This window comes from Lagenorhynchus albirostris, chromosome 11, assembly GCF_949774975.1.
Source record: "Lagenorhynchus albirostris chromosome 11, mLagAlb1.1, whole genome shotgun sequence".
In the NCBI taxonomy this organism is placed as follows: domain Eukaryota; kingdom Metazoa; phylum Chordata; class Mammalia; order Artiodactyla; family Delphinidae; genus Lagenorhynchus; species Lagenorhynchus albirostris.
Window position 1 is genome coordinate 26,455,539 of NC_083105.1, and position 24,765 is coordinate 26,480,303.

Genomic DNA, 24,765 nt, shown 5'->3' on the forward strand with positions numbered 1-24,765 from the left:
ATATATGATGTTGATCTTGCTCTGTAGTGTTGGTTGACTTCACATAAAATAATGCGATTAGAAAGCAAAGGATACACTTAAATTCTTCTTTTTAAAAAATCAGGTTGCAGGATGAGTACATAAAGTCACAAAATGAGCTCAAGCGCCTATTAAATGAAAAGCAAACTCACCAGGAAAAATTTCAGCTGCTGCTTGAAGAGCTACGAGGGGAGTTAGTAGAGAAAACTAAAGACTTAGAAGAAATGAAGCTGCAGGTAAGAAAATATATTCAAATTAGTATAAAAGTAGTCAGATATTTAGTGGAAATAAAAAATTTTGGTAAATTTGGTAAATTTTCCCTATATTCTTAATGAATATTTTGTTGTATCTCTAGGTGGTATAACTTAATCTTCTTTCATATACTCTAGAATGTTAGCTACCCTGTAGGGTTTAGCCACAAAACTGTTATTTTAGGTAAATTTGTATTATATTTCCTGTTCTGATTTAAATAATATCTCACTCTTCAGAATAATTGGAGGAAAGGCCAGTTTGTATTGATAAAAATTCACAATTTAAAAATATTTTTAAAAATAAAGGTGTATTGGATTTAAGTATTGATCTAGTGCTTGTTACAAGAAGGCATTATTAATATTGGAGTCATGGGTTGATAGAGTGAAAAGCCATCTTTCAAGTCATCCAGTGTGGCATATTATCCAATTCATGTATTCTTTTGACAGCAGTGTTAAAGGAGTTTGTCATTCCGTATTATCTCGAAATCTTCCATTGTTGGAAACACCACCACTTAAGCTTGGGTTGGACCCTCCACCATGTTTACTGTTTCATTCCTACGTATACATATTTAGGACATTTAAACAAATAAAAACCTCTGAAATGTGAGTTGAAGAGGGAAATATAATTTAAACCTTTAGAATTGGTGGATTAATTTGTTTTGCAAAAATTGAGGCCTATATGAATGCAGTCTGTGAGCACTAAACCCAAGGTATTCAAAGTATTCTTTTCAGGCATTGAAGATGTAATCACTGTTTCTTGAGAGTAACATGTAGACATGCTTATTTGTAATAAGCACATGCAAAATAGCCTAAGAAGACTAGAGTGGCTATATTAATATCAGATAAAATAGACTTCAAGACAAAGAGTATCATTAAAGATAAAAAGAACGTTTTTATAACCAAAAAAAAGGGTCATTTCACCAGGAAGGTGATGACCTTCAACAAATAGTTATGTTTCTATTCCTTAGTTTTCTCACGTGATAAAGGGCATAAAGGTTTTTATCTAACAGGGGTTGCTGTAAGGACTAATGAGATTATAACCTGTATATTTTCAGTACGGTGTCTGGCACATAGTAGCTACTCATAAATGATGGCAATTTTTTTTCTGTTGGAATGCAGACTCCACGAGGGCAGGTGGAGTGTGTCTCCAGTGCTCAGGATGGTGCCTAGCAAGTATTTGTTAAATGAATGACATGAATAAGTAGAATAAATGAGCGAGTTGGAATTGTTCTATTCATACATAGTATAATGTTGCACTTGTTGTCTCATAGGTATCTAGAGCCTTAGCATCTTAGAGTTGATAATCATCTAGTTCTCTTTCATATCTGTCATGAATTGAATTGTGTCCCCGAAAAGATAAGTTGAAGTTCTAACTCCCAGTACCTCAGAATGTGACCTTATTTGGAAATAGGGTTTTACAGATGAAATTACTTAGGTTAAGATAAGGTCGTACTGAAGTATGACAGGCCCTTAATATAATATGACTGATGTCCTTAATAAGAAGAAGAGAAAAGACATAGAGACGGAAACACACGGGTGGTGGTGGAGCAGAGAGAACGTCCTATGATGACAGAAGCAGAGATTGAAGTGTTGCAGCTGCCAGGGAATGCCAAGGATTGCCAGCACATCAAGACAAGCTAGGACAGGGCAAGGAAGGGTTCTTCCTACTATTTTCAGAGGGAACACTTAGCTGACACCTTGATTTTGGACTTCTGGCCTCCAGAACTGTGAGGCAATAAATTTCAAAGCAGAATTCCCATTTGGAACTCTTATGACGCAGAGCTCTTCAGTCTGTGCTTCAGTGCTTTCAGTGCTAGAGAACCTAGTGAATTGTAAAGTGATACACTTCCATTTATGGATTGGAGGATGTTAAGCATTTTCTCTATCATATTGAAAGGAAATCAGCCTCCCTGTAGCCTCCCTGTTGGTTATTGTAGTGTTCCTTGGACCTACACAAAATAACTGGATATTTCTTCATGTGATAGCTTCCCAAATGTTTGCTGATAAATAAAATTTATCTGTTAAAGTTTCTGTTTTTCAAAATAAACATATCTGATTTCTATGTGATATTTACCTGGCAGAAATAACTGAAAGAAGCATTTATACATAAATACATGTATTGAAGCAGTTTAGCTATTTGCTTCAGGGGGTGTTTGCAATTTGTACAAATTGTGAGTTAAGTAAATTCAGCAAAGTAAAATCAGCAAGAAATACTTCAATGAAGGTTTTATGAAAGATGATTATTTTAAAAATACACATGTATTATCTACCTGCAAAATGCCTTTTCAGATTTAGAATTTAATATCTCTGGCTTCATAGAAAAACAATATAAAAGACATTCATTTAAAGAATATTTCTGCATCACTTGTGCAGTTGTAGTGAATGGGGATAATAATAGTGCCTAGCTCATAGGATGATTGTAAAGTTGCAATGAATCAATGATTAGAAATTATTAGTATGGTGCTTTGATGTCGTAAGTGGTTACAACAAGTTAGCTATTACATTGTTGTTATGTAACATGTTAGCAAAACCTTTTTTAAAAATATGGGAGTCATTTTATATGTTTCTGAAAAAAATTTTAAAAAATTACTTTGCTAAACATTTATATGCTTTCTTTGTGTCAGGTAATGAAAACTGTGTAAACCAGTATGTTTACCATTTTATTTGGCTGCTAGGAAGCTCAGAGCAAAATTTAATACTCAGTATGTCATTAATCTTTTAAGAATCTCTGGCACAGCAATATTTGCCCCCCTTAAATCAAAATATTCTTTGAAAAATTCTGGTCTGTTTTGTATTATTATTTTTTTATTGGAGTATAATTGCTTTACAATGTTATGTTAGATTCTGTTGTACAATGTACTGAATCAACTATATGTATACGTATATCCCCTCCCTCTTGTACCTCCCTCCCCCCACCCCCCATCCCACCCATCTAGGTCATCACAGAGCACCGGGCCGAGCTCCCTGTGCTATACAGCAGGTTCCCACTAGCTATCTGTTTTACACATGTTTTACACATGGTAGTGTATTTATGTCAAACCTTATCTTCCAATTCATCCCACCGGCCCCTTCCCCTGCTGTGTCCACACGTCTGTTCTCTACATCTGTGTTTCTTTTCCTGCCCTGCAAATAGGTTCATCTATACCATTTTTCTAGATTCCACATGTATGCGTTAATATTGTTTTGTATTATTAATATGACAAATGTTGGAGTATTGAAGATTTTTTATATATTTAGTATAGGTAATGACACATAGACGGTTGTATGACAGAGCATTCTTTTAAGTTTCTTTTCAGACAAGCAGTGGCAGTATTCCATTAGAAATCTAAGACACAGCATAATTTCCTCCTAATATGACATTGAGTTAACCCTCTAATTCTATGTCTTTGGTGTATGTCAGCTTTGAGAGAGAGGGAGAGGGGAGGAAGATAGATTTTTTAATGTGTGTGCTTGTTGTTAATAAGTTTCTTATGAGATAAGCATCTCTAACGATAGATTTTTTTCTTTATCAGAGACCTCATTGATCACAAGACTCCTGTGTAGTTACCAATTGCAGTGTTGTTTTTTCCTTTGTGTAGATACATTTTTCCATCAGTATCATTTTCCTTCCATCTTATGGACTTTAACATTTCTTATAGTACAGAAATACTGGTGAGAATTTTTTCAGCTTTTGTATGTATATGTAAGAAATGGTGTTTAAAGGTATTTCAGCTGAGTATTGAATTCTAGATTGACAGTTTTTTCCCGTAGTACTTTAAAGATGTTGCTCTTCTGTCTTCTCACTTATGTGTCACATAAGAAATTTGTTGTTAGCTTTATCTTTGTTCTCTTTATCTAGTGTGTCTTTTTTTCTTGTCAGCTCTTAAGATTTTTTCTTTATTGCTTTTCAGTAATTTGACCTGCTTTTGCACATATCTTCATGTTTCTGGTGCTTGAGGTTTAATGAGCTTCTTGAGTCTGTGGGTTTATAGTTTTCATCAAATTTAGAAAAATTTTAGATATTTTATCTCAATATTTTTTTCTGCCTCCTATTTGATTTCCTTTGGGGACTCTGCTAGTAGGCCACTGAAAGTTCTCCCATAACTCACTGATGTTCTGTTTGTTTATTTTTAAAGATTTATTTCTAAATTTATTTATTTATGGCTGTGTTGGGTCTTAGTTGCGGCACGCGGGATCTTTCGTTGCGGTGCATGAGCTCTTGGTTGCGGCATGCAGGCTTCTCTCTAGTTGTGGCGTGCAGCTTTTTCTTTTCTTTAGTTGTGGCATGTGGGCTCTGTAGTTTGCGGCATGCAGGCTCTCTAGTTGAGGCACATGAGCTCAGTAGTTGTGGCGTGCGGGCTCAGTTGCCCCTCAGCATGTGGGATCTTAGTTCCCTGACCAGGGATCAAACCCATGTCCCCTGCATTTTAAGGCGGATTCTTTACCACTGGACCACCCGGGGAAATCCCTGTTTATTTATTTTTAATCTTTTTTGTCTCTTTGTTTCATTTTGGATAGTTTCTGTTGTCATGTCTTTAAGTTCTCTGATCTTTTTTCCTGCAGTGTCTAATCTGCCAGTAATTTTATAGTGCATTTTTCATCTCAGAAATTGTAGTTTTTATCCTGAAGTCCAATTTTGATTTTTTTCATATTTTTCTTGACATGTTCAATCTTTACTGTAGCTGTATGTGGAATTCAGTTATAGTAACTATATTAATGTCTTTGCTAATTTTAGCATCTCTGTCACTTCTGGGTTGGTGTTGGTTGGTTGATTTTCTTTTCCTATTTATTGTGGGTAGTATTTTCAGGCTTCTTTACATATCTGCTAAATTAAAAAAAATTTTTTTGTATTTAAGTTTCAGGTGTAGAGCACTATGGTTCAACCTCTGTATACACTAGAGTTACCACCACCACAAGTCTAGTTATCATCCATCGCCATACAGCTGACCCCCTTCATCCATTTTGCTCACCTCCCAACCCCCTTCTTCTCTGGTAACCACTAATCTGTTCTCTGTATCTCTGAGTTTGCTTTTGTTTGATTTTGTTTGTTTGTTCATTGGTGTGTGTGTTTTGATTCCACATATGAATGAAATCATATGGTATTTGTCTTTCTTTGTCTGATTTATTTCAGACAAAGAAACTTAGCATCATACTTAGCATCATACCCTCAAGGTCCAACCATGTTTTGAATGGCAGGATTTCAATTTTTTATTGCTGAGTAGTATTTTGTTGTCTGTGTGTGTTTGTGTATGTGTGTGTATGTATAATGTTCTCTTTATCCATTCATCCATCAGTGGGCACTTAGGTTGTTTGCATATCTTGGCTATTGTAAATAATGCTGCAGTGGACATAAGGGTTCATATATCTTTTTGAATTAGTGTTTTCATGTTCTTTAGATAAATACCCAGAAGTGGAATTGCTGGATCATATAGTAGTTCTATTTTTAATTTTTTTAAGGAAGCTCTATACTGTTTTCCATAGTTGCTGCACCAATTTACATTCTCACCAACAGTGTAACAGGGTTCTCTTTGCTCCGTATACTCATCAACCCTCGTTATTCATTGTTCTTTGATAATCACCATTTCTGACAGGTATGAGGTGGTATCTCATGGTTTTGATATGCATTTTCCTGATGATTAGTGATGTTGAGCATCTTTTTATGTGCCTGTTGGCCAGCTTTATGTCTTCTTTGGAAAAATGTTTATTCACATTCTCTGCCCATTTTTAAGTTGGGTTGCTTGGTTTTTTCTTGTTGTTGAGTTGTAGATAGGTGATTTGCAAATAACTTCTCCCATTTAGTAAGCTACCTTTTGTTTTGATTATGGTTTCCTTTGCTGTACAGAAGCTTTTCAGTTTGATGTTTGTTTTTTGCTTTGGTTTCTCTTTCCTTTGAAGTCTGATCCACTGAAACATTGGTAAGATTAATATCAGTAAGGTTGCCACTTATGTTTTCTTCTAGGAATTTTATGGTTTCAGGTCTTGAATTCAAGTCTTTATTCCATTTTGAGTTAATTTTGTGTATGGTGTAAGATGGTGGTCTAGTTTTTTTTTTTTTTTGCATGTGGCTGTCCAGTTTTCGCAGTATCATTAACTGAAGAGACTGACTTTTTTCCCAGTATCATTTTTTTTTGAATTTTGTTTTATTTATTTGTTTATAAAGCAGGCTCTAATTAGTTATCCATTTTATACATATTAGTGTATGTATGTCAATCCCAATCTCCCAGTTCATTACACTGTCACCCCTCCTCCCCGCCACCACTTCCCCCCTAGGTGTCCATATGTCTGTTCTCTACATCTGTATCTCAATTTCTGCCTTGCAAACTGGTTCATCTGTACCATTTTTCTAGGTTCCACATATATGCATTAATATATTTGTTTTTCTCTTTCTGACTTACTTCACTCTGTATGACAGTCTCTAGATGCATCCATGTCTCTACAAATGACCCAATTTCGTTCCTTTTTATGGCTGAGTAATATTCCATTGTATATATGTACCACATTTACTTTATCCATTCATCTGTCGATGGGCATTTAGGTTGCTTCCATGACCTGGCTTTTGTAAATAGTGCTGCAGTGAACATTGGGGTGCATGTGTCTTTTTGAATTATGGTTTTCTCTGGGTATAGGCCCAGTAGTGGGATTGCTGGATCATATGGTAAATCTATTTTTAGTTTTTTAAGGAACCTCCATACTGTTCTCCATAGTGACTGTATCAATTTACATTCCCACTAAGAGTGCAAGAGGGTTCCCTTTTCTCCACACCCTCTCCAGCATTTGTTGTTCGTAGATTTTTTGATGATGCCCATTCTGACTGGTGTGAGGTGATACCTCATTGTAGTTTTGATTTGCATTTCTCTAGTAAGTACTGATGTTGAGCAGCTTTTCATGTGCTTCTTGGCCATCTGTATGTCTTCTTTGGAGAAATGTCTATTTAGGTCTTCTGCCCATTTTTGGATTGGGTTGTTTGTTTTTTTAATATTGAGCTGCATGAGCTGTTTATATATTTTGGAGATTAATTCCTTGTCCGTTGATTCGTTTGCAAATATTTTCTACCATTCTGAGCGCTGTCTTTCCATCCTATTTGTAGTTTCCTTTGCTGTGTAAAAACTTAAGTTTCATTAGGTCCCATTTGTCTATTTTTGTTTTTATTTCCATTACTCTAGGAGGTGGATCAAAAAAAATCTTGCTGTGATTTATGTCAAAGAGTGTTCTTTCTATGTTTTCCTCTAAGAGTTTTATAGTGTCCGGTCTTACATTTAGGTCTCTAAACCATTTTGAGTTTATTTTTGTGTATGGTGTTAGGGACTGTTCTAATTTCATTCTTTTACCTGTAGCTGTCCAGTTTTCCCAGCACCACTTATTGAAGAGGCTGTCTTTTCTCCATTGTATATCCTTGCCTCCTTTGTCATAGATTAGTTGACCATAGGTGCGTGGGTTTATCTCTGGGCTTTCTATCCTGTTCCATTGATCTATATTTCTGTTTTTGTGCCAGTTACCATATTGTCTTGATTACTGTAGCTTTGTAGTATAGTCTGAAGTCAGGGAGTCTGATTCCTCCAGCTCCGTTTTTTTCCCTCAAGACCACTTTGGCTATTCGGGGTCTTTTGTGTCTCCATACAGATTTTAAGAATTTTTGTTCTAGTTTTGTAAAAAATGTCATTGGTAATTTGATAGGGACTGCACTGAATCTGTAGATTGTATTGGGTAGTATAGTCATTTTCACAATATTGATTCTTTCAATCCAGGAACATGGTATATCTCTCCATCTGTTGGTATCATCTTTAATTGCTTTCATCAGTGTCTTATGGTTTTCTGCATACAGGTCTTTTGTCTCCCTAGGTAGGTTTATTCCTAGGTATTTTATTATTTTTGTTGCAGTGGTAAATGGGAGTGTTTCCTTCATTTCTCTTTCAGATTTTTCATCATTCGTATATAGGAATGCAAGAGATTTCTGTGCACTAATTTTGTATCCTGCAACTTTACCAGATTCATTGATTAGCTCTAATAGTTTTCTGGTGGCATTTTTAGGATTCTCTGTATATAGTATCATGTCATCTGCAAACAGTTACAGTTTTACTTCTTCTTTTCCAAGTTGTATTCCTGTTATTTCTTTTTCTTCTCTGATTGCCATAGCTAGGACTTCCAAAGCTATCTTGAATTATAGTGGCGAGAGTGGACATCCTTATCTTGTTCCTGATCTTAGAGGAAATGCTTTCAGTTTTTCACCATTGAGAATGATTTTTGCTGTGGGTTTGTTGTATATGGCCTTTATTATGTTGAGGTGGGTTCCCTCTGTGCCTACTTTTTGGAGAGTTTTTATCATAAATGATGTTGAATTTTGTCAAAAGCTTTTTCTGCATCTATTGAGATGATCATATGGTTTTTATTCTTCAGTTTGTTAATATGGTGTATTACATTGATTGATTTGCGTATATTGAAGAATCCTTGCATCCCTGGGATAAATCCCACTTGATCATGGTGTATGATCCTTTTAATGTGTTGTTGGATTCTGTTTGCTAGTATTTTGTTGAGGATTTTTGCATCTATATTCATCAGTGATATTGGTCTATAATTTTCATTTTTTGTAGTATCTTTGTCTGGTTTTAGTATCAGGGTGATGGTGGCCTCATAGAATGAGTTTGGGAGTGTTCCTTCCTCTGCAACTTTTTGCAGGAGTTTGAAAAGGATTTGTGTTAGCTCTTCTCTAAATGTTTGATAGAATTCACCTGTGAAGCCATCTGGTCCTGGATTTTTGTTTGTTGGAAGATTTTTCATTACAGTTTCAATTTCATTACTTGTGATTGGTCTGTTCATATTTTCTATTTCTTCTTGGTTCAGTCTTGGAAGGTTATCTCTTTCTAAGAATTTGTCCATTTCTTCCAGGTTGTCCATTTCATTGGCATGGAGTTACTTGTAGTAGTCTCTTAGGATGCTTTGTATTTCTGCGGTGTCTGTTGTAACTTCTCCTTTTTCATTTCTCATTTTATTGATTTGAGTCCTCTCCCTCTTTTTCTTGATGAGTCTGGCTAATGGTTTATCAATTTTATCTTCTCAAAGAAGCAGCTTTTAGTTTTATTGATCTTTGCTATTGTTTTTGTTTCTATTTCATTTATTTCTGCTCTGATCTTTATGATTTCTTTCGTTCTGCTAACTTTGGGTTGTTTGTTCTTCTTTCTCTAGTTCCTTTAGGTGTAATGTTAGATTGTTTATTTGAGATGTTTGTTGTTTCTTGTGGTAGAATTGTATTGCTATAAACTTCACTCTTAGAACTGCTTTTGCTGCATCCCATAGGTTTTGGATCGTCGTGTTTTTATTGTCATTTGTCTCTAGGTATTTTTTGATTTCCTCTTTGATTTCTTCACTGATCTCTTGGTTATTTCATAACGTATTGTTTAGCCTCCATGTATTTGTGTTTTTTTTGTTTTTTTTCCCTGTAATTGATTTCTAATCTCATAGCGTTGTGGTCAGAAAAGATGCTTGGTAAGATTTCAGTTTTCTTAAATTTACTCAAGCTTGATTTGTGACCCAAGATGTGATCTGTCCTGGAGAGTGTTCCATGCACAGTTGAGAAGAAAGTGTAATCTGCTGTTTTTGGATGGAATGTCCTGTAAATATCAATTAAATCTATCTGGTCTTTTGTGTCATTTAAAGCTTGTGTTTCCTTATTATTTTTCTGTTTGGATGATCTGTCCATTGGTGTAAGTGGGGTGTTGAAGTCCCCCACTACTATTGTGTTACTGTTGATTTCCTCTTTTATAGCTGTTAGCAGTTGCCTTATGTATTGAGGTGCTCCTGTGTTGGGTGCATATATATTTATAATTGTTACATCTTCTTCTTGGATTGATCCCTTGATCATTATGTAATGTCCTTCCTTGTCTCTTGTAACATTCTTTGTTTTAAAGTCTATTTTATCTGCTATGAGTATTGCTACTCCAGCTTTCGATTTCCATTTGCATGGAATATCTTTTTCCATCCCCTCACTTTCAGTCTGTATGTGTCCCTAGGTCTGAAGTGGGTCTCTTGTAGACAGCATATATATGGGTTTTGTTTTTGTATCCATTCAGAGAGCCTGTGTCTTTTGGTTGGAGCATTTAATCCATTCACGTTTAAGGGAATTATCAATATGGTTATTCCTATGACCATTTTCTTAATTGTTTTGTGTTTGTTTTTGTAGGTCCTTTTCTTCTCTTGTGTTTGCCACTTAGAGAAGTTCCTTTAGCATTTGTACAGCTGGTTTGGTGGTGCTGAATTCTCTTAGCTTTTGCTTGTCTGTAAAGCTTTTGATTTCTCCATCAAATTTGAATGAGATCCTTGCTGGGTAGAGTAATCTTGGTTGTAGGTTCTTCCCTTTCATCACTTTAAATATGTCATGCCACTCCCTTCTGGCTTGTAGAGTTTCTGCTGAGAAATCAGCTGTTATTCTTATGGGAGTTCCCTTGTATGTTATTTGTCATTTTTCCCTTGCTGCTTTCAGTAATTTTTCTTTGTCTTTAATTTTTGCCAGTTTGATTACTATGTGTCTCAGTGTGTTTCTCCTTGGGTTTATCCTGTATGGGACTCTCTGTGCTTCCTGGACTTTGGTGGCTATTTCCTTTCCCATAATATTAGGGAAGTTTTCAACTATAATCTCTTCAGATATTTTCTTGGGTCCTTTCTCTCTCTCGTCTCCTTCTGGGACCCCTATAATGTGAATGTTGTTGTGTTTAATATTGTCCCAGAGGTCTCTTAGGCTGTCTTCATTGCTTTTCATCCTTTATTCTGTTCTGCAGGAGTGAATTTCACCATTCTGTCTTCCAGCTCACTTTATCCGTTCTTCTGCTTCAATTATTCTGCTATTGATTCCTTCTAGTGTATTTTTCATTTCAGTTATTGTATTGTTTATTTCTGTTTGTTTGTTCTTTAATTCTTTTAGGTCTTTGTTAAACATTTCTTGCATCTTCTTCATCTTTGCCTCCTTCCTTTTTCCGAGGTCCTGGTTCAGCTTCACTGTCATTATTCTGAATTCTTTTTCTGGAAGGTTGCCTATCTCCACTTCATTTAGTTGTTTTTCTGGGGTTTTATCTTGTTCCTTCATCTGGTACATAGCCCTCTGCCTTTTCAGCTTGTCTGTCTTTCTGTGAATGTGGTTTTTGTTCCACAGGCCGCAGGATTGTAGTTCTTCTTGCTTCTGTTGTCTGCCCTCTGGTGGATGAGGCTATCTAAGAGGCTTGTGCAAGTTTCCTGATGGGAGGGACTGGTGGCAGGTAGAGCTGGGTGTTGCTCTGGTGGGCAGAGCTCAGTAAAACTTTAATCCGCTTGCCTGCTGATGGGTGGGGCTGGGTTCCCTCCCTGTTGGTTGTTTGGCCTGAGGCATCCCAACACTGGAGCCTACCTGGACTTTTTGGTGGGGCTAATGGCGAACTCTGGGAGGGCTCAAGCCAAGGAGTAGTTCCCAGAACTTCTGCTACCAGTGTCCTTGTCCTCACAGTGAGACACAGCCACTCCTCGCCTCTGCAGGAGACCCTCCAACACTAACAGGTAGGTCTGGTTCAGTCTCCTATGGTGTCACTGCTCCTTCCCCTGGATCCCGATGAGCACACTACTTTGTGTGTGCCCTCCAAGAGTGGACTCTCTTTTTCCCCCAGTCCTGTCAAAGTCCTGCAATCAAATCCCACTAGCCTTCAAAGTCTGATTCTCTGGGAATTCCTCCTCCCATTGACAGACTCCCGGGTTGGGAAGCCTGACATGGAGCTCAGAACCTTCACTCCAGTGGGTGGACTTCTGTGGTATAAGTGTTCTCCAGTTTGTGAGTCACCCACCCAGCAGTTACGGGATTTGATTTTATTGTGATTGCACCCCTCCTACCGTCTCATTGAGGCTTCTCCTTTGTCTTTGGATGTGGGGTATCATTTTTGGTGAGTTCCAGTGTCTACCTGTTGATGATTGTTCAGCAGTTAGTTGTGATTTCGGTGCTCTCGCAAGAGGGAGTGAGCGCACATCCTTCTGCTCCACCATCTTGAACCAGTCTCCTCCCCAATATCATTTATTGAAGAGGCTTTTTCAGGCCTTGAATTCCAGTCTGTAATCCATTTTGAGTTAATTTGTATATGGTGTAAGATAGTCGTCTAGTTTTATTTTTTTGCATGTGGTCGTCCAGTTTTCCCACCAGTATCACTTATTGAAGAGGCTGTCCTTTCTGCAGTGTATTTTTTTCTTTTGTCATAGATTAAATGTCCATATATGCATGGGCTTTTTTCTGGGCTCTCTATATTCTGTTCCATTGATCTATGTGTCTGTTTTTGTGCTGGTATCATACTGTTTTGATTACTATAGCTGTGTAGTATAGTTTGAAATCATGGAGTGTGATACCGCCAGCTTTGTTCTTATTTCTCAAGATAGTTTTGGCTATTCAGAGTCTTTTGTCATTCCATACAAACTTTAGAATTATTTCTTCTGGTTCTGTGAAATCTGCCACTGGCATTTTGTAGGGATTGCACTGAATCTGTAGATTGCTTTGGGTAGTATGCATATTTTTAACAATATTCTTCCAATCCATGAGCATGGAATATTTTTCCATTTTTTGAGTATCTTCAGTTTTTTTCATCTGTGTCTTATAGTTTTCAGTGTACAGTTTTTCCCGTCCTTGGTCAAATTTATTCTTAGGTCTTTTATGCCTGGTAAATATTTATTGGATGCTAGACATTGTGAATTTTACTTTGGTGAGTGCTAGATATTTTTGTATTCTGGTAAATATTCTTAAGCTTTGTTCTGGGACACAGTTCCTTGGAAACAGTTTTATCATTCTGAGTCTTGCTTTTAAGATTTGTTAAGTGAGAACAGATTAGTGTTTAGTGCTAATTATTCCCACTACTGAGAGCCTTCTGAGTACTCTACTCGTATCTCTCTGGAATGAAGTTTTAAGTCTGGCTTTTGGGAAAAGGAACTCTGTGAGAGCTCTAAGTACTCATCCCTCTAATCCTTTCAGGTGGTCCTTTGCCATGGCCAGGAAGCTTTTGCAAAGCTCACCTTCTGTGTTTTCTGTCTCTTAGGGATCTTTCTTGCTTCATTATGTCCAATGTCTTGAAAACCATTGGGTTTTTTTTTTGTTCAGTCTTTTGTTTGTTTCAGGCAGGAGGGTAAACCTGGTCTCTATGCCATCTGCTGGCAGTGGAAGCACTTTTTTTTTTTTTTTTTTTTGCGGTATGTGGGCCTCTCACTGTTGTGGCCTCTCCCGTTGCGGAGCACAGGTTCCGGACGCGCAGGCTCAGCGGCTATGGCTCACAGGCCCAGCCGCTCCGCGGCATGTGGGATCTTCCCGGACCGGGGCACGAACCCGTGTCCCCTTCATCGGCAGGCGGACTCTGAACCGCTGCGCTACCAGGGAAGCCCAGCACTTTTATTTTTAATTAAAATATTTTAATTGATTATGGAAATCTCAAACAAGTACAGAAGTATAGTGAGTGGTACGATGCATCCCCACATACCCATCACCCAGCATCAGTAATTACCATCTCTGAGCCAGTCTTGTTTTATCTTTTAACACTTCTGCCTCTGTCTCTCAACCCCTCTGGATTATTTTGAAGCAAATCATATCATCTCAACCCTAAATATTTTAGTATACATCTCTATTATATACCAAAGCAGTTCCTCAAAAGTGTTTCCACAATACCATTTACATACCTAAAGTACTTATTTCTTTGAACCTCTTAGTGTTGTGTCTTTGTTCACGTATTCCTAATTTTCTCACAGTTTTGCTTGTTTGTTGTTATTTTTAAAGTTGGTTTGTTTGAAAAAGCATCCAAATAAAATTTACTTATTCTTTTTTAATTACCATTCCTTCTCACTTTGGACTTGAAATTATTACAGACTCTTGACATCATAAACCATAATAACAGGATCTTTCCACCTGGTTTCTTTAGCCCCATTTACTGCCTCTCCTTCCCATAGCCACCAGTTCTCTCCCACCAAAACTTTTGATCCATCTTGCTTCTTCCTAAAATATACATATGGTAATGCTTATTCACCTTCAGTGAATAAGCAAGGTGCAGAAAAATGTGTATGGTATGCCTTTCTTTATAGAAAAATTAGAAGTGGTATATATGCTTATATATCTGTGTACTGCTTCAAGAAGGATACATAAATTATTGACAGTGGTTGCTTCCTACGAGGGAAACTAGATGACTGAAGTGAGAAGACTTAGTTTTTTAATATTATATTTTATTTTGTTTGAATTATTTTATTTATGTAATTTATTCATTTTAAGTAAAAGGAAAAATTTTTTAAATACTGAGTAAATTATAAGAATATGAACTTGGTGTTCAGGAAGCTTCCACTGTGTGGCTCCCACCTCTTTTCCGTTTGTTTCCAGCCAGGATGCAGCTCTCCAAGGTGGCGTTTAATGGAAGTGTGTCAGCATGGCCTTGGTGTCACAGAGTCTAGAGATTACTACCAACATTAACACAGGGGCGCAGGATTCTAAATTTTCTGTAGTGCTTAGGGTGGTTCTACCTAAAATGCCTTTAGGTCACCTTTGAGGATCATTTTTCTCCCCAGGGAATTTAATATTTTATCCATTCTTTGGTTTTGGGTTCTACCTAAGCTTTAGTTTTCCCATTCCTTTGATGTGCCATTCTTTCTGTCCTAAATATCTTTTTTGTTCATCTTTACCTTTCTGGTAAGCCTGTATTGCCTATTTTTATAGGTATTCGTATGTATAAATTATTTTTCACTTGAAAGTTTGAACTTTTTATGGGGAGAGATATACTTCCTTTGAGGTTTTGTAATCTTTAGGAAGTTTGACTCTGTGTGTTTCAGTTTTGATAAAAAGGGGTATGATAATGTAGCTATATTCTGGATTGTTGTAGGGATTAAATAAATTAATGCATGTAAGGAATTTAGAACAGTATGTTAAGTAGATTATAGTATGTTGCACAGTGCTTTACATATAGGAGGCATTCATTCAGTAAAGTTTTTGGAATATTTGGAGTATTGATGAATAAACAAATGAATATTATTCTTAGTTTTCAGAGATGAATGTAAATACAAACTAGGTCTTTTTTTTTTTTTTTACAACTAGTATTCATTAATTAATTGATTCAAGAAATAATCGAGTGTTTCCTTTGTGCTAGGCAGTAGTGCGAGGTTTCGGGAACACTTGGTGACTAAATACTAACTGTGTGTTCTTTTAAGGAGCTTACGTAAATACTTATTGAAATATGAGTTCTATAAGAGTATAACATGGAGGAGCCTAAAGTAATTCTGCTGGTAAATATCAGCTTTCTCTGATTGAAAATAAGTCTGAAGAATTTCCTGTGGTATACCAAATTGTTATACCTTTATTTTGCTTGCTTTAGAAAATAGAATCAGCCACTGTATCCAACATGATAATCTTAGCTGCCAACATAGTTTTTCCTATTAATAACAATAATAATAATCAGTAATTGTCTTTACCTCATGTTAATGGAATTTTGGACATCTCTGAGAGCTTGAAATTGAGTTTCTTTGTTTCAAATGATGGTTCTATTTATATAATAGTTATTGTAAAATTAGGTATATCATGAAATTTCTATTAGTTTAATTTCATTGTCATAATTAGGAGAGAAGCTTTGAAATTTGTCTGATTCTTCCATTTAATATTTGTGATTTCATATTTAGAATTGTTTTATAATTTTCTACATATTAGGTATTAAGTCCACAAAAGTTGGAATTGTTACGAGCTGAAATACAACAAGAACTAGAAGCTCCAATGAGAGAATGTTTTAGGCATCTGGATGAAGTAAGTAAGTTGTATAGAAGGACTGTGTGCATTTATCTACATGTGACTGTGAAAGCCTTGAGGAAAAGCATCATTCTCCTACTCAAAAGCCCTGCAACAGCTTCCGTTCTTACTCAGAGTCCTTATAGCAGCCTTTAAGACTGCACACGGTCAGATCCCATTCTTGTGTCCACATTTGGCCTTCTTGGTGTTTCTTTGGCACTTCAGAAACGGTGCAGTTCAAGTCTTTGCCCTGGCTGTTATTCCTGCCACATATCTCTTGGCTAATTTTCTCATCTTTTTCAAGTCTGCTGAAATTTCACCTTTCCAGTAGGGCCTACTTTGACCAACCCCTGCCTCCTTTTAATATTGCAACTTGCCTTTCCTGTCACTCTTTAGACTTTTGGATACCCATTTACCCTGCTCTACTTTTTATTTTTCTCTAATATTTATAATCTTCTAATATGCTATATAATATTTATTGTGCTTATTTTTAAAATTTTCCCTTTTACAACTGCTAGAATGTAAGTTGTATGAAAGGAGGAACCTTTATCTGGTTTTGTTCACTGTTAGAGTCCACGTTCCTAAAACACTTCCTAGCATACAACAGGTTCTCAATTAATGTTTTCTGAATGAAAGAATGAATTTCATGCAGCCTCAGAAAAGTAAAAATTTGTTAGTTTTTCTTCAGATTGAGATCAATCTCCTCATATGAAATGTTGGTATGATGTGACTGAATGTTTAATAAAGGGAACAGGAAGAGATGACAGATATTGACTATATTATGTACTATCCTAGACATTTTATACGTTATCTTATTTAATAAACATACTGGGCCTTATACATACAAATGAATATTGTCCCCCTCAAAATGGTCCCCTTTGGAAAGTTGTAGACTAGTGATACTGTCATTGCACAAAACAGTTGTGGGAATCCTCTTTTATAAATGATTTTCTGGCTTGATAAAGTCATCTTTTCAATATCATCCTGATGGGTAACCAGAGCATTATGGTTTAGGAGTAGATTTGATTTTGGATTATAAAAAATTACTTAAATCTGAGGCAGGTGATCAAGTTAAGTAAAAGCATGTGTTTTTTTTTTAAAAAAAGTATGTTTCTGATAAAATCACAAAACCCACTTTCTTGGTTTGTAAACAGGCTTAGAAATCTTTCAACTAAAGATTTATAGTGAGCTGAGTATTTTAGGAGGCATGCTTTCCTTGTTAATTCCCTGATGTATGTTGGAATAGTGTCTCCATCTTCCTGCTCTGTTACCTGAGTTTTTATTGAGATTCAGAGTGCCAGCAGCTTTTGAAGTGTTAGGAAGCAGACTTTTAGAGCATAGGCATTGCATGTGTTCTTGGTTAGTCAGGAGAGTTGGTGCTACATATATACTTCAGACTAGTGTGTTGAATTGGACTATCATTGTAATATTTGACTGAACCTTGAGTTACTGTACTAAACATTCAAATAATCATTTACCTACTTAGAATTCATCCTTTTTGACTTCTAAGGGGGTATTTTATATTTTATTACAGAATTTTAAAAATCTATTTTGAAAGGTGTGCTACATTTTTAAATATTATTTTATTAAGCCCAGAGGTCAAAAGTTTTGACATGCTAATACATTTTTATTATTAGAATCAGTGAGGAAATAAGATTAATTGAAGGGTAATTTGTTTTACTGATACCTTTTCAGGAGTGTGCTAGTTCTGTTTGTAGCATTCTTGTCATGAGAACTTTTCCAAGATTTGTTTATACTTCTGTTAAGCTTAATTTTTTACTTTTAGAATGGCTCTTAGTATAAAACAATTTAAAATTTTTGAAAAGGTGATTTTTGAAGTGAGTACAAATTTCATTTATAAATTTGTGATAAATTACAATCTTCTTTTAATTTAGGAAGTAGAAAAGTATAGAGCTGAATATAATAAACTTCGCTATGAGCATACATTTCTCAAATCAGAATTTGAACACCAGAAAGAAGAATGTGCACGTATTTTAGAAGAAGAAAAAATAAAATATGAATCAGAGGTGAGTGACTGATTATACTAGTTTAGTCTTTATCCTGCTAGTCAATAAAATTTTATGATTTTATATTTTTTGTGAATCTCAACCTAAAGTTGATTGCATAATTGTTTTATTAATTAATGGTTAAGTATTTGTCATGATTTTCATCTGCTCTATAGCAACATTTTTCTGGTGAATGTTCTTTTTGGACTGTTAAAAGAGGAAAAGATGAAGAAAATTTATTTTGCCCCAGTCAGTGGAGATAGATAGCAGAGACAGACTTCTCTTTGCAAATACAGTTTGTCTGTGTGATTGCTTATTTAGCACTGTCCCCCTCTACTTATTGGAATCAAACCATGTTCAGGAGAGCTCTGGGTGTCAGCCCATGCTCCTTGTTTCCACTGATACAAACAAGGGGTTTATACATTAGGGTGTGCCCATCACCATCACTTCGTTCTTTCTGGCATCTACAACTGCAACGTTCTGTCTCTGATGCCTATAGCCTATACCCCTATTCTCTATCTATTAAGTTTGGCAGCCTCTCTTCTCATTTTGTCGTTTGTCTCCTAATTTTGCCAAAAACGAGGTTTGTGTCTCTTATTCTTCATGTTGCTTTTAGGTGATTTTTCAGGATGGAAAGAGAGAAATATCAGTTTTATGTTGCTATATTCAAATAAGAAATCTAATGCTAGTTGAATTTATTAAAAAATAGCTTGTTGTCCGTACTTACATGAAGCATTCTATGTACAAACACATCTTCATAATACATTTATTGCATTGACTTTATTTGGAATTAAGAGCTAAAATATATTCTCCTTCCTTTACCAATTACTAATTGGATCAGACTGATTTCTTCTTATCAGTGAGCAAATTCCTCCATGATTGTTTGAAAAGTAAGAAGTTGAATGAGCTTTGGATCATTTGAGTCCATTAAGAATTTGGTACCAAAAAACTATAAATAATTATAGTCTTTTTCATTAAAAAATTATTATTATTTTTTTACATATGATCTCATGTCTATTATGGTCAGTGATATGGAGCAGGACCGTCTTATTTTCTCCATTTTAAATGGCGACACTGAAGCACGAGATAAGTGACTTGCCCAAAGTCTCACAGAAACTCAGCAGCCAAGTTAACAGTAGAGCTCAGGTACCCCAACTCCTACCCAGAGTTTTAAGTTTCAAATTATTAATGATTTGAGGTTGCCATGCTAATTAGGGGCCATCTAACCACTGTAATATTGTAGAGAGATCAATTGATTTATATTATGTAAGATTTTGAAAGATTTTGAGTCTGTAATTATGATAGACTTAAAGGAACTACATATAAAAATTTTCCTGTGGAAAAAAAAGAATGATAAAAAGATTTCCAACCTAAAATGTAGGTTTAGTATATTGAAGAGTAACTACTGAGGCTGAAGATAGTGATGCTTTATTTTATACTTTGCTTTTAAAGTCTAATGTTGATGTTTATCTGGTAATGATTATTTGTATTCTGTAGTTTCTAGTTTTATTGTGTTTTTAAAGAATGAAACCTGCATCTGAAACCTGATGCCTATTCTATTTTTCACCCATGAAAGACCAAATGATATTCATTAAAAATTTTAAGGTGCCAGTGGCATCTTAAATAATTTTCTAATTGGAATGTCTTATGACATTCTTAGAAATCTGGAGATAAACGGCTAGCTAAGAAGCTATGATTAGTAAAGGCTAGAAAAGTAAAACTTTCTAATAAGACTGAAGTTCTCGTATGAGTGTGTTTCATGTTTGATAATTGCAGTCATCGTTGCTTTTGTTGTGGTCATCCATTTACAATGCTTGGTGTCAGCTTATCTCTTGTAAAAATAAAATACAGTGTGTGTGTGAGTTGTGGGGGAAAAAAAAGACTGAAGTTTTCTCCTTTCTACTTCCTAGTTGATTATGCAGGAGTAATATTAATTAGTGGATAATTGGGTGTCTGCTTTCATTCCATCACTTATCTTTACACTCCAGTTTCTCTTTACAATTAAAGTAAAAACTAATGAGATGATGTGGACACAAAACAGCAGTAAAACTTCAAAGTAAAGCCTACTCTTGCCATCTATCAACTTTACAATTTTAACTGGTATAAAATATATTAGTTTGGTGTACTAAAAATAATTGGATTTTCTTGCATTAATTAAGGAATCACACAATACTGTACATTTTCACTTCTACAGATAAAAGAAATAACTGAATATTCTTTAGTGTTTTGTTTCATAGGGGAATACTTGAGGAAGATTTTGTCAGTGTTTTCCTGAGGAGCACTCTAGGAATTCACATGTCCCTCATGATATTTTGAAGTTTAAAAAGTATATGAAAGAAGATATCTTTATGAAAAAGATAATGGCGTGATTTCTCAGTGCGTTTGACTGTATACAGATGAAATTCTGAAGTTACATATATAGTTGTTATTTGGAAGTGGTACTAGTGTGTTTATATTTTATTAGGACTCTGATTTTATATTATTCTGCAAATAGTAATGAAGAGCAATACAAAGAGTTTTAGGTACAGGTGATTGTAATGTAGCCTGAATGAGTGAAAGAGTAATCCAGTGGAGATACTAAGATCTTGAGAGAGGGCAGTGAGCACTGCATCATATGAAGACCTGTCAGTGACACAGTACATAGTGACAGGTCTCCGAGATTATTCCATCATGCTTTCCAAACTGGCTGAGCTCTACCTTGGCTTGTATGGGGCTGGTGAGAAGCCAAATTTCCTATGGCAAAGAAGGAGAACTTCTTTGGGTCCCTGTTACCACATGCTGTTTTTTCATTATAGCACTGGTAGCACAGAACTTGATAATGCGCTCCTTCTTTGGGTCCTTATCCTGACATGTATGTCGGTAGACATCATGAAATCTCTCAAAACACTTCTTTTTTGTTCTGATAGGTTTTGAAGTTCTATCTGGAGTGCTGCTTTAGGTCCCGGTGGGTTCCGTTATCTGAAATATTCCAAGTTCTCTAACTTACATCCTTCTCAGATTACTCTGAACTATTGATACATTACAATAGATAAAAGTCTCCCAAATTAAAATTAAATTACTTCACAGTTGGAATTCTCTGGAATTGATTTTAGCAAACTTTTAAGAAGGGCTTTGTGAAATTTTACTCATTAAACTTTTCTGTGAAAGCAGTTTTGAATATCTCAAAAACTTAACTTTTTGCCTGTAAAATTTTAAACATTTTAGATGTTCATTTAGCATGACATGGGGAACGGACTTAACTTCTCTGTGCATCAGTGTCCTCATCTATAAAATGGTGTTGTCAGTAGTATCTATCTCATGGAGTTGTTTTGAGGATTTAATAAATTAATGTGTGTAAAGTGCTTAGACCACACATAGTAAGCCTTCAATAAATGGTAGTTGCTATTATCATTATTTAAAGTTCCACGTGCTCAGATTTCTTGAGTATATGATCTTGTCCTTTACTTGAGCATGTTAGAGTTTTCAGTGTCAGGTCTGCACTTAGATCCTCTAAGTATTTTGAGGGCATATCTCATTACAGTGCCTGCATCCCCCATCTTCATCTCACCATCATTCTGACTGCTCTGCTTTCAGGTGCTCTCTGCCCTAGCTTTTCCTATCAGTCACAGTTAGTTATCTTTCTTTTACTACACTCATGACCTCTCGGGGCCTGAGAAAGGCATATGTTTATTATCCCTATTCTCTTGTTCAGTTTGAGTAGAATTCTTCTAAAGACACTGAACATCACCTCATTTCCCAACAGTTCTTGCATCCCATCGTCTGATCTTTCCATATTTATGTCTGGAGGCAAATACATGGTCATGGGGAGAAAGTTCTTAGTACTGTCTTTCTCTTACTAGGAGAAAGTAAGGAGTTTAAGGAAAGGAGATGTTATCTTCCAAAATTAGATTAAAATATGAACTTAAATCTGTAAATAATTTAAGTGCTACCTTCTTCTTAGTGTAAATAAATGAGAAAATGGTTTTGTTTTCCATCATTTATATAGGAAAAATCAATTCTAATACATATGGGGAAAAGGGGAAACTTGGAATAATAGGAATATAAAAAGGTAAGCTAACTTGACTTTAGAAACAAAGATCAGGGAACTTGAAATTTCATGTGCAAAATGTTTACCATAATGCCTGACAAATAGTAAATATTCAAATTAATGGTATTATCACTATTAGTACCTGACAGCATTAATCATAGTACTAATTTTCATAATAAATATAGTAGATATTTTTAAATAGATTTCATATTTGTAAGTGAGAAGCTACAGAAGTTGAAGAAGTGAAAGAAAACAAATTTGTATTTAATTTACTGGGAGAAGCACTTTATAATTCTTTGAATTTTGTCAACAACCCTAGAGATTAGATAATCATTATTCCCATTTTATAAATGAGAAAACGCTCATGAAGCACTGAGAGACTGGTTCAAGGTTGGACAGCTAGTAGGTGGTAGAGCCAGGAATCAAATCTAGGTAGTCTGGGAGTTTCTGCTTCTGGCCATCGTAGAGTTTTAGGGACTGAATTTAACTTAAGGTGCTGACTAAAAACTGGGACAAAATATAGGAAGCTGTGGTTTTCAGACACTAGAAAACAGGTAGTACATACTAGGCAGTGATCCCTAAAAGAAGGAAACAAATAAAATGAGCTCTGAGAGATTGCCTCATCTTATGTCCACCAGAGTGGAAAGGCCACCTAATGCGTGGTGCATTGCATAGAAGACTCAGAAGGATTTTATCTCAGTAGTAGGGCCAAATTAGCCCCACAATAGTGGCTACTCTGGTTCTGCCTAACAAGTGTAAAAGAAAGATTTGAAAGGATCAAACTATTCCTAAGTAACTTAACTGAATAATAGAACAAAGATTTAAACGTACCTAAAGGAATACAAAAGAACCTAACATTAAAATGAAATAAAATAAAAATAAACTTCAGAATGTCTGACATCCAGGATAAAAGGACTGGGTTCATAGTTGTATTCTACCAAACATTTAAGGAAGAAATTATACCCCGTCTTTACAATTTCTTTCAAAAGATAGAATCAGAAGGAATCTTCTTAATTCATTCCATGAAGCCAGCATTACCCTAATACCTAATCCAAACAAAGACGTTACAAGAAGACTATAGACCAGACTCTCCCATGAACAAAGATGCAAAAATGCTCGATGCCACGTCGTTAGATCCCACATGCCGTGGAGCACCTAAGCCCGTGTGCCACAACTCCTGAGCCTGTGCTCTAGAGCCTGGGAGCCACAACTACTGGAGCCCGTGCTCCGTAACAAGAGAAACCACCAAAATGAGAAGCCCGCACACCACAGCGAAGAGTAGCCCCCACTCACCACAGCTAGAGCAAGCCCGTGTGCAGTGACGAAGGCCCAATGCAGCCAAAAATAAGTAAAATAAAATAAAAAAATAATAAAGAAAAAATAATAAAGAATCCTCAGCAAAATATTAGCAAATTGAAATCAACAATGTATAAAAATAATAATGCATCATGAACAAGTAGGATTTATTTCAGGCGTTCAAAGCTGGTTCAACATTAGAAAATGAACTAATGTAATTCATCACATCAGTAGGCCAAAGAAGAAAAATCACATCATCATATCAATAGATACAGAAAAAGTTGTTGATAAAAGCCAACACCCATTCATGATAAAACTGTCAGCAAACTAGGGCTAGAGGGGAGCTACCTCAACTTGATAAAGAACATCTATAAAAAAAAGTACAACTAACGTCATACTTAGTGGTGTGAAACCAGAAGCTGTCCCACTAAAATCAGGGAACAAGGCAAGGATGTCCCCTCTTACCACTCCTTTTCAGTATTGTACTGGAGTCTTAGCTAATACAATAAGACAAGAAAAGGAAATAAAAGACATACAAATTTGGAAGGAAGAAATAGAGCTGTCTTTGCTTATAGATACATGATTGTGCAGAAAATCTGAAACAATCAATAAAAAACTCCTGGAACTAATCCAGCTTTTACAGTAGAGTTGCAGGATACAAGGTTAATATACAAATGGCAGTCACTTTCCTATATGACAGTAATCAACAAGTGGAATCTGAAATTAAAAACATCATTTGCATTAGCACCCCCTCCAAATGAAATACTTAAAAAAATATGTAGAAGATCTAAATGAAGATCTGATGAACATAATCAAAGGATGAATGGAGTGGTATTTCACCTTCATGGAGAGGAAGACTTAATGTTGCCAAGATGTCTGTGCTTCCCAGCTTAATCTGTAGATTAAGTACAATCCCAATCAAAACCCCAGCAAGTTTTGTGGATATTGGCAAACTGATTCTAAAGCTTATAGAGAGCGGCAAAAGACCCAGAATAGCCAGCACAATATTGAAGAACAAAGTTGAAGGACTGACTATAAAGCTATGGTAATCAAGACAGTGTGCTGTTGGCAAAAGAACAGACAAACGGATTAATAGAACAGACCAGAGAGTTGAGAAATAGACCCATAGAAATAGCATCATCTGTTCTTTGACAGAGGAGAAAAGGCAGAGTAGAGAAGAATTATCTTTTCAACAAATGATGCTAAAACAACTAGACATGCAAATGCAAAAAAAAAAAAAGTGGACCTAGACACAGACCATACAACTTTCCAGAAATTAACACAAAATAGATTATAGACCTAAATGTAAAACTTAAAATTATCAGACTCCTAGAAGATAATGTAGGGAAAAACCTAGATGACCTTGGGTTTGGTGATGACTTAGATACACCACCAAGATATGGTACTTGATACATGAAAGAAATAATAAGTTAGACTTCATTGAAGTAAAAA

General features: G+C 35.7%; 1 protein-coding gene across 6 annotated transcripts in view; it reads left to right on the forward strand.

The window, feature by feature from the left end:
- The window catches only part of CEP83 (centrosomal protein 83), a 110,723-nt gene that overhangs the window by 45,894 nt on the left and 40,064 nt on the right, over positions 1–24,765 (forward strand). For 5 of the 6 annotated variants that reach the window (XR_009543369.1, XM_060165315.1, XM_060165312.1 and 2 more), the window contains 3 exons: positions 104–254; positions 15,910–16,002; positions 17,880–18,011. Coding sequence is in view for 5 of the 6 variants with exons in the window: in XM_060165315.1 (XP_060021298.1) it covers positions 104–254; positions 15,910–16,002; positions 17,880–18,011 (376 nt within the window). In the remaining variant the exon portion in view is untranslated. The remainder of the gene's footprint in view (positions 1–103; positions 255–15,909; positions 16,003–17,879; positions 18,012–24,765) is intronic. The other variant, XM_060165316.1, reaches the window with a different exon arrangement.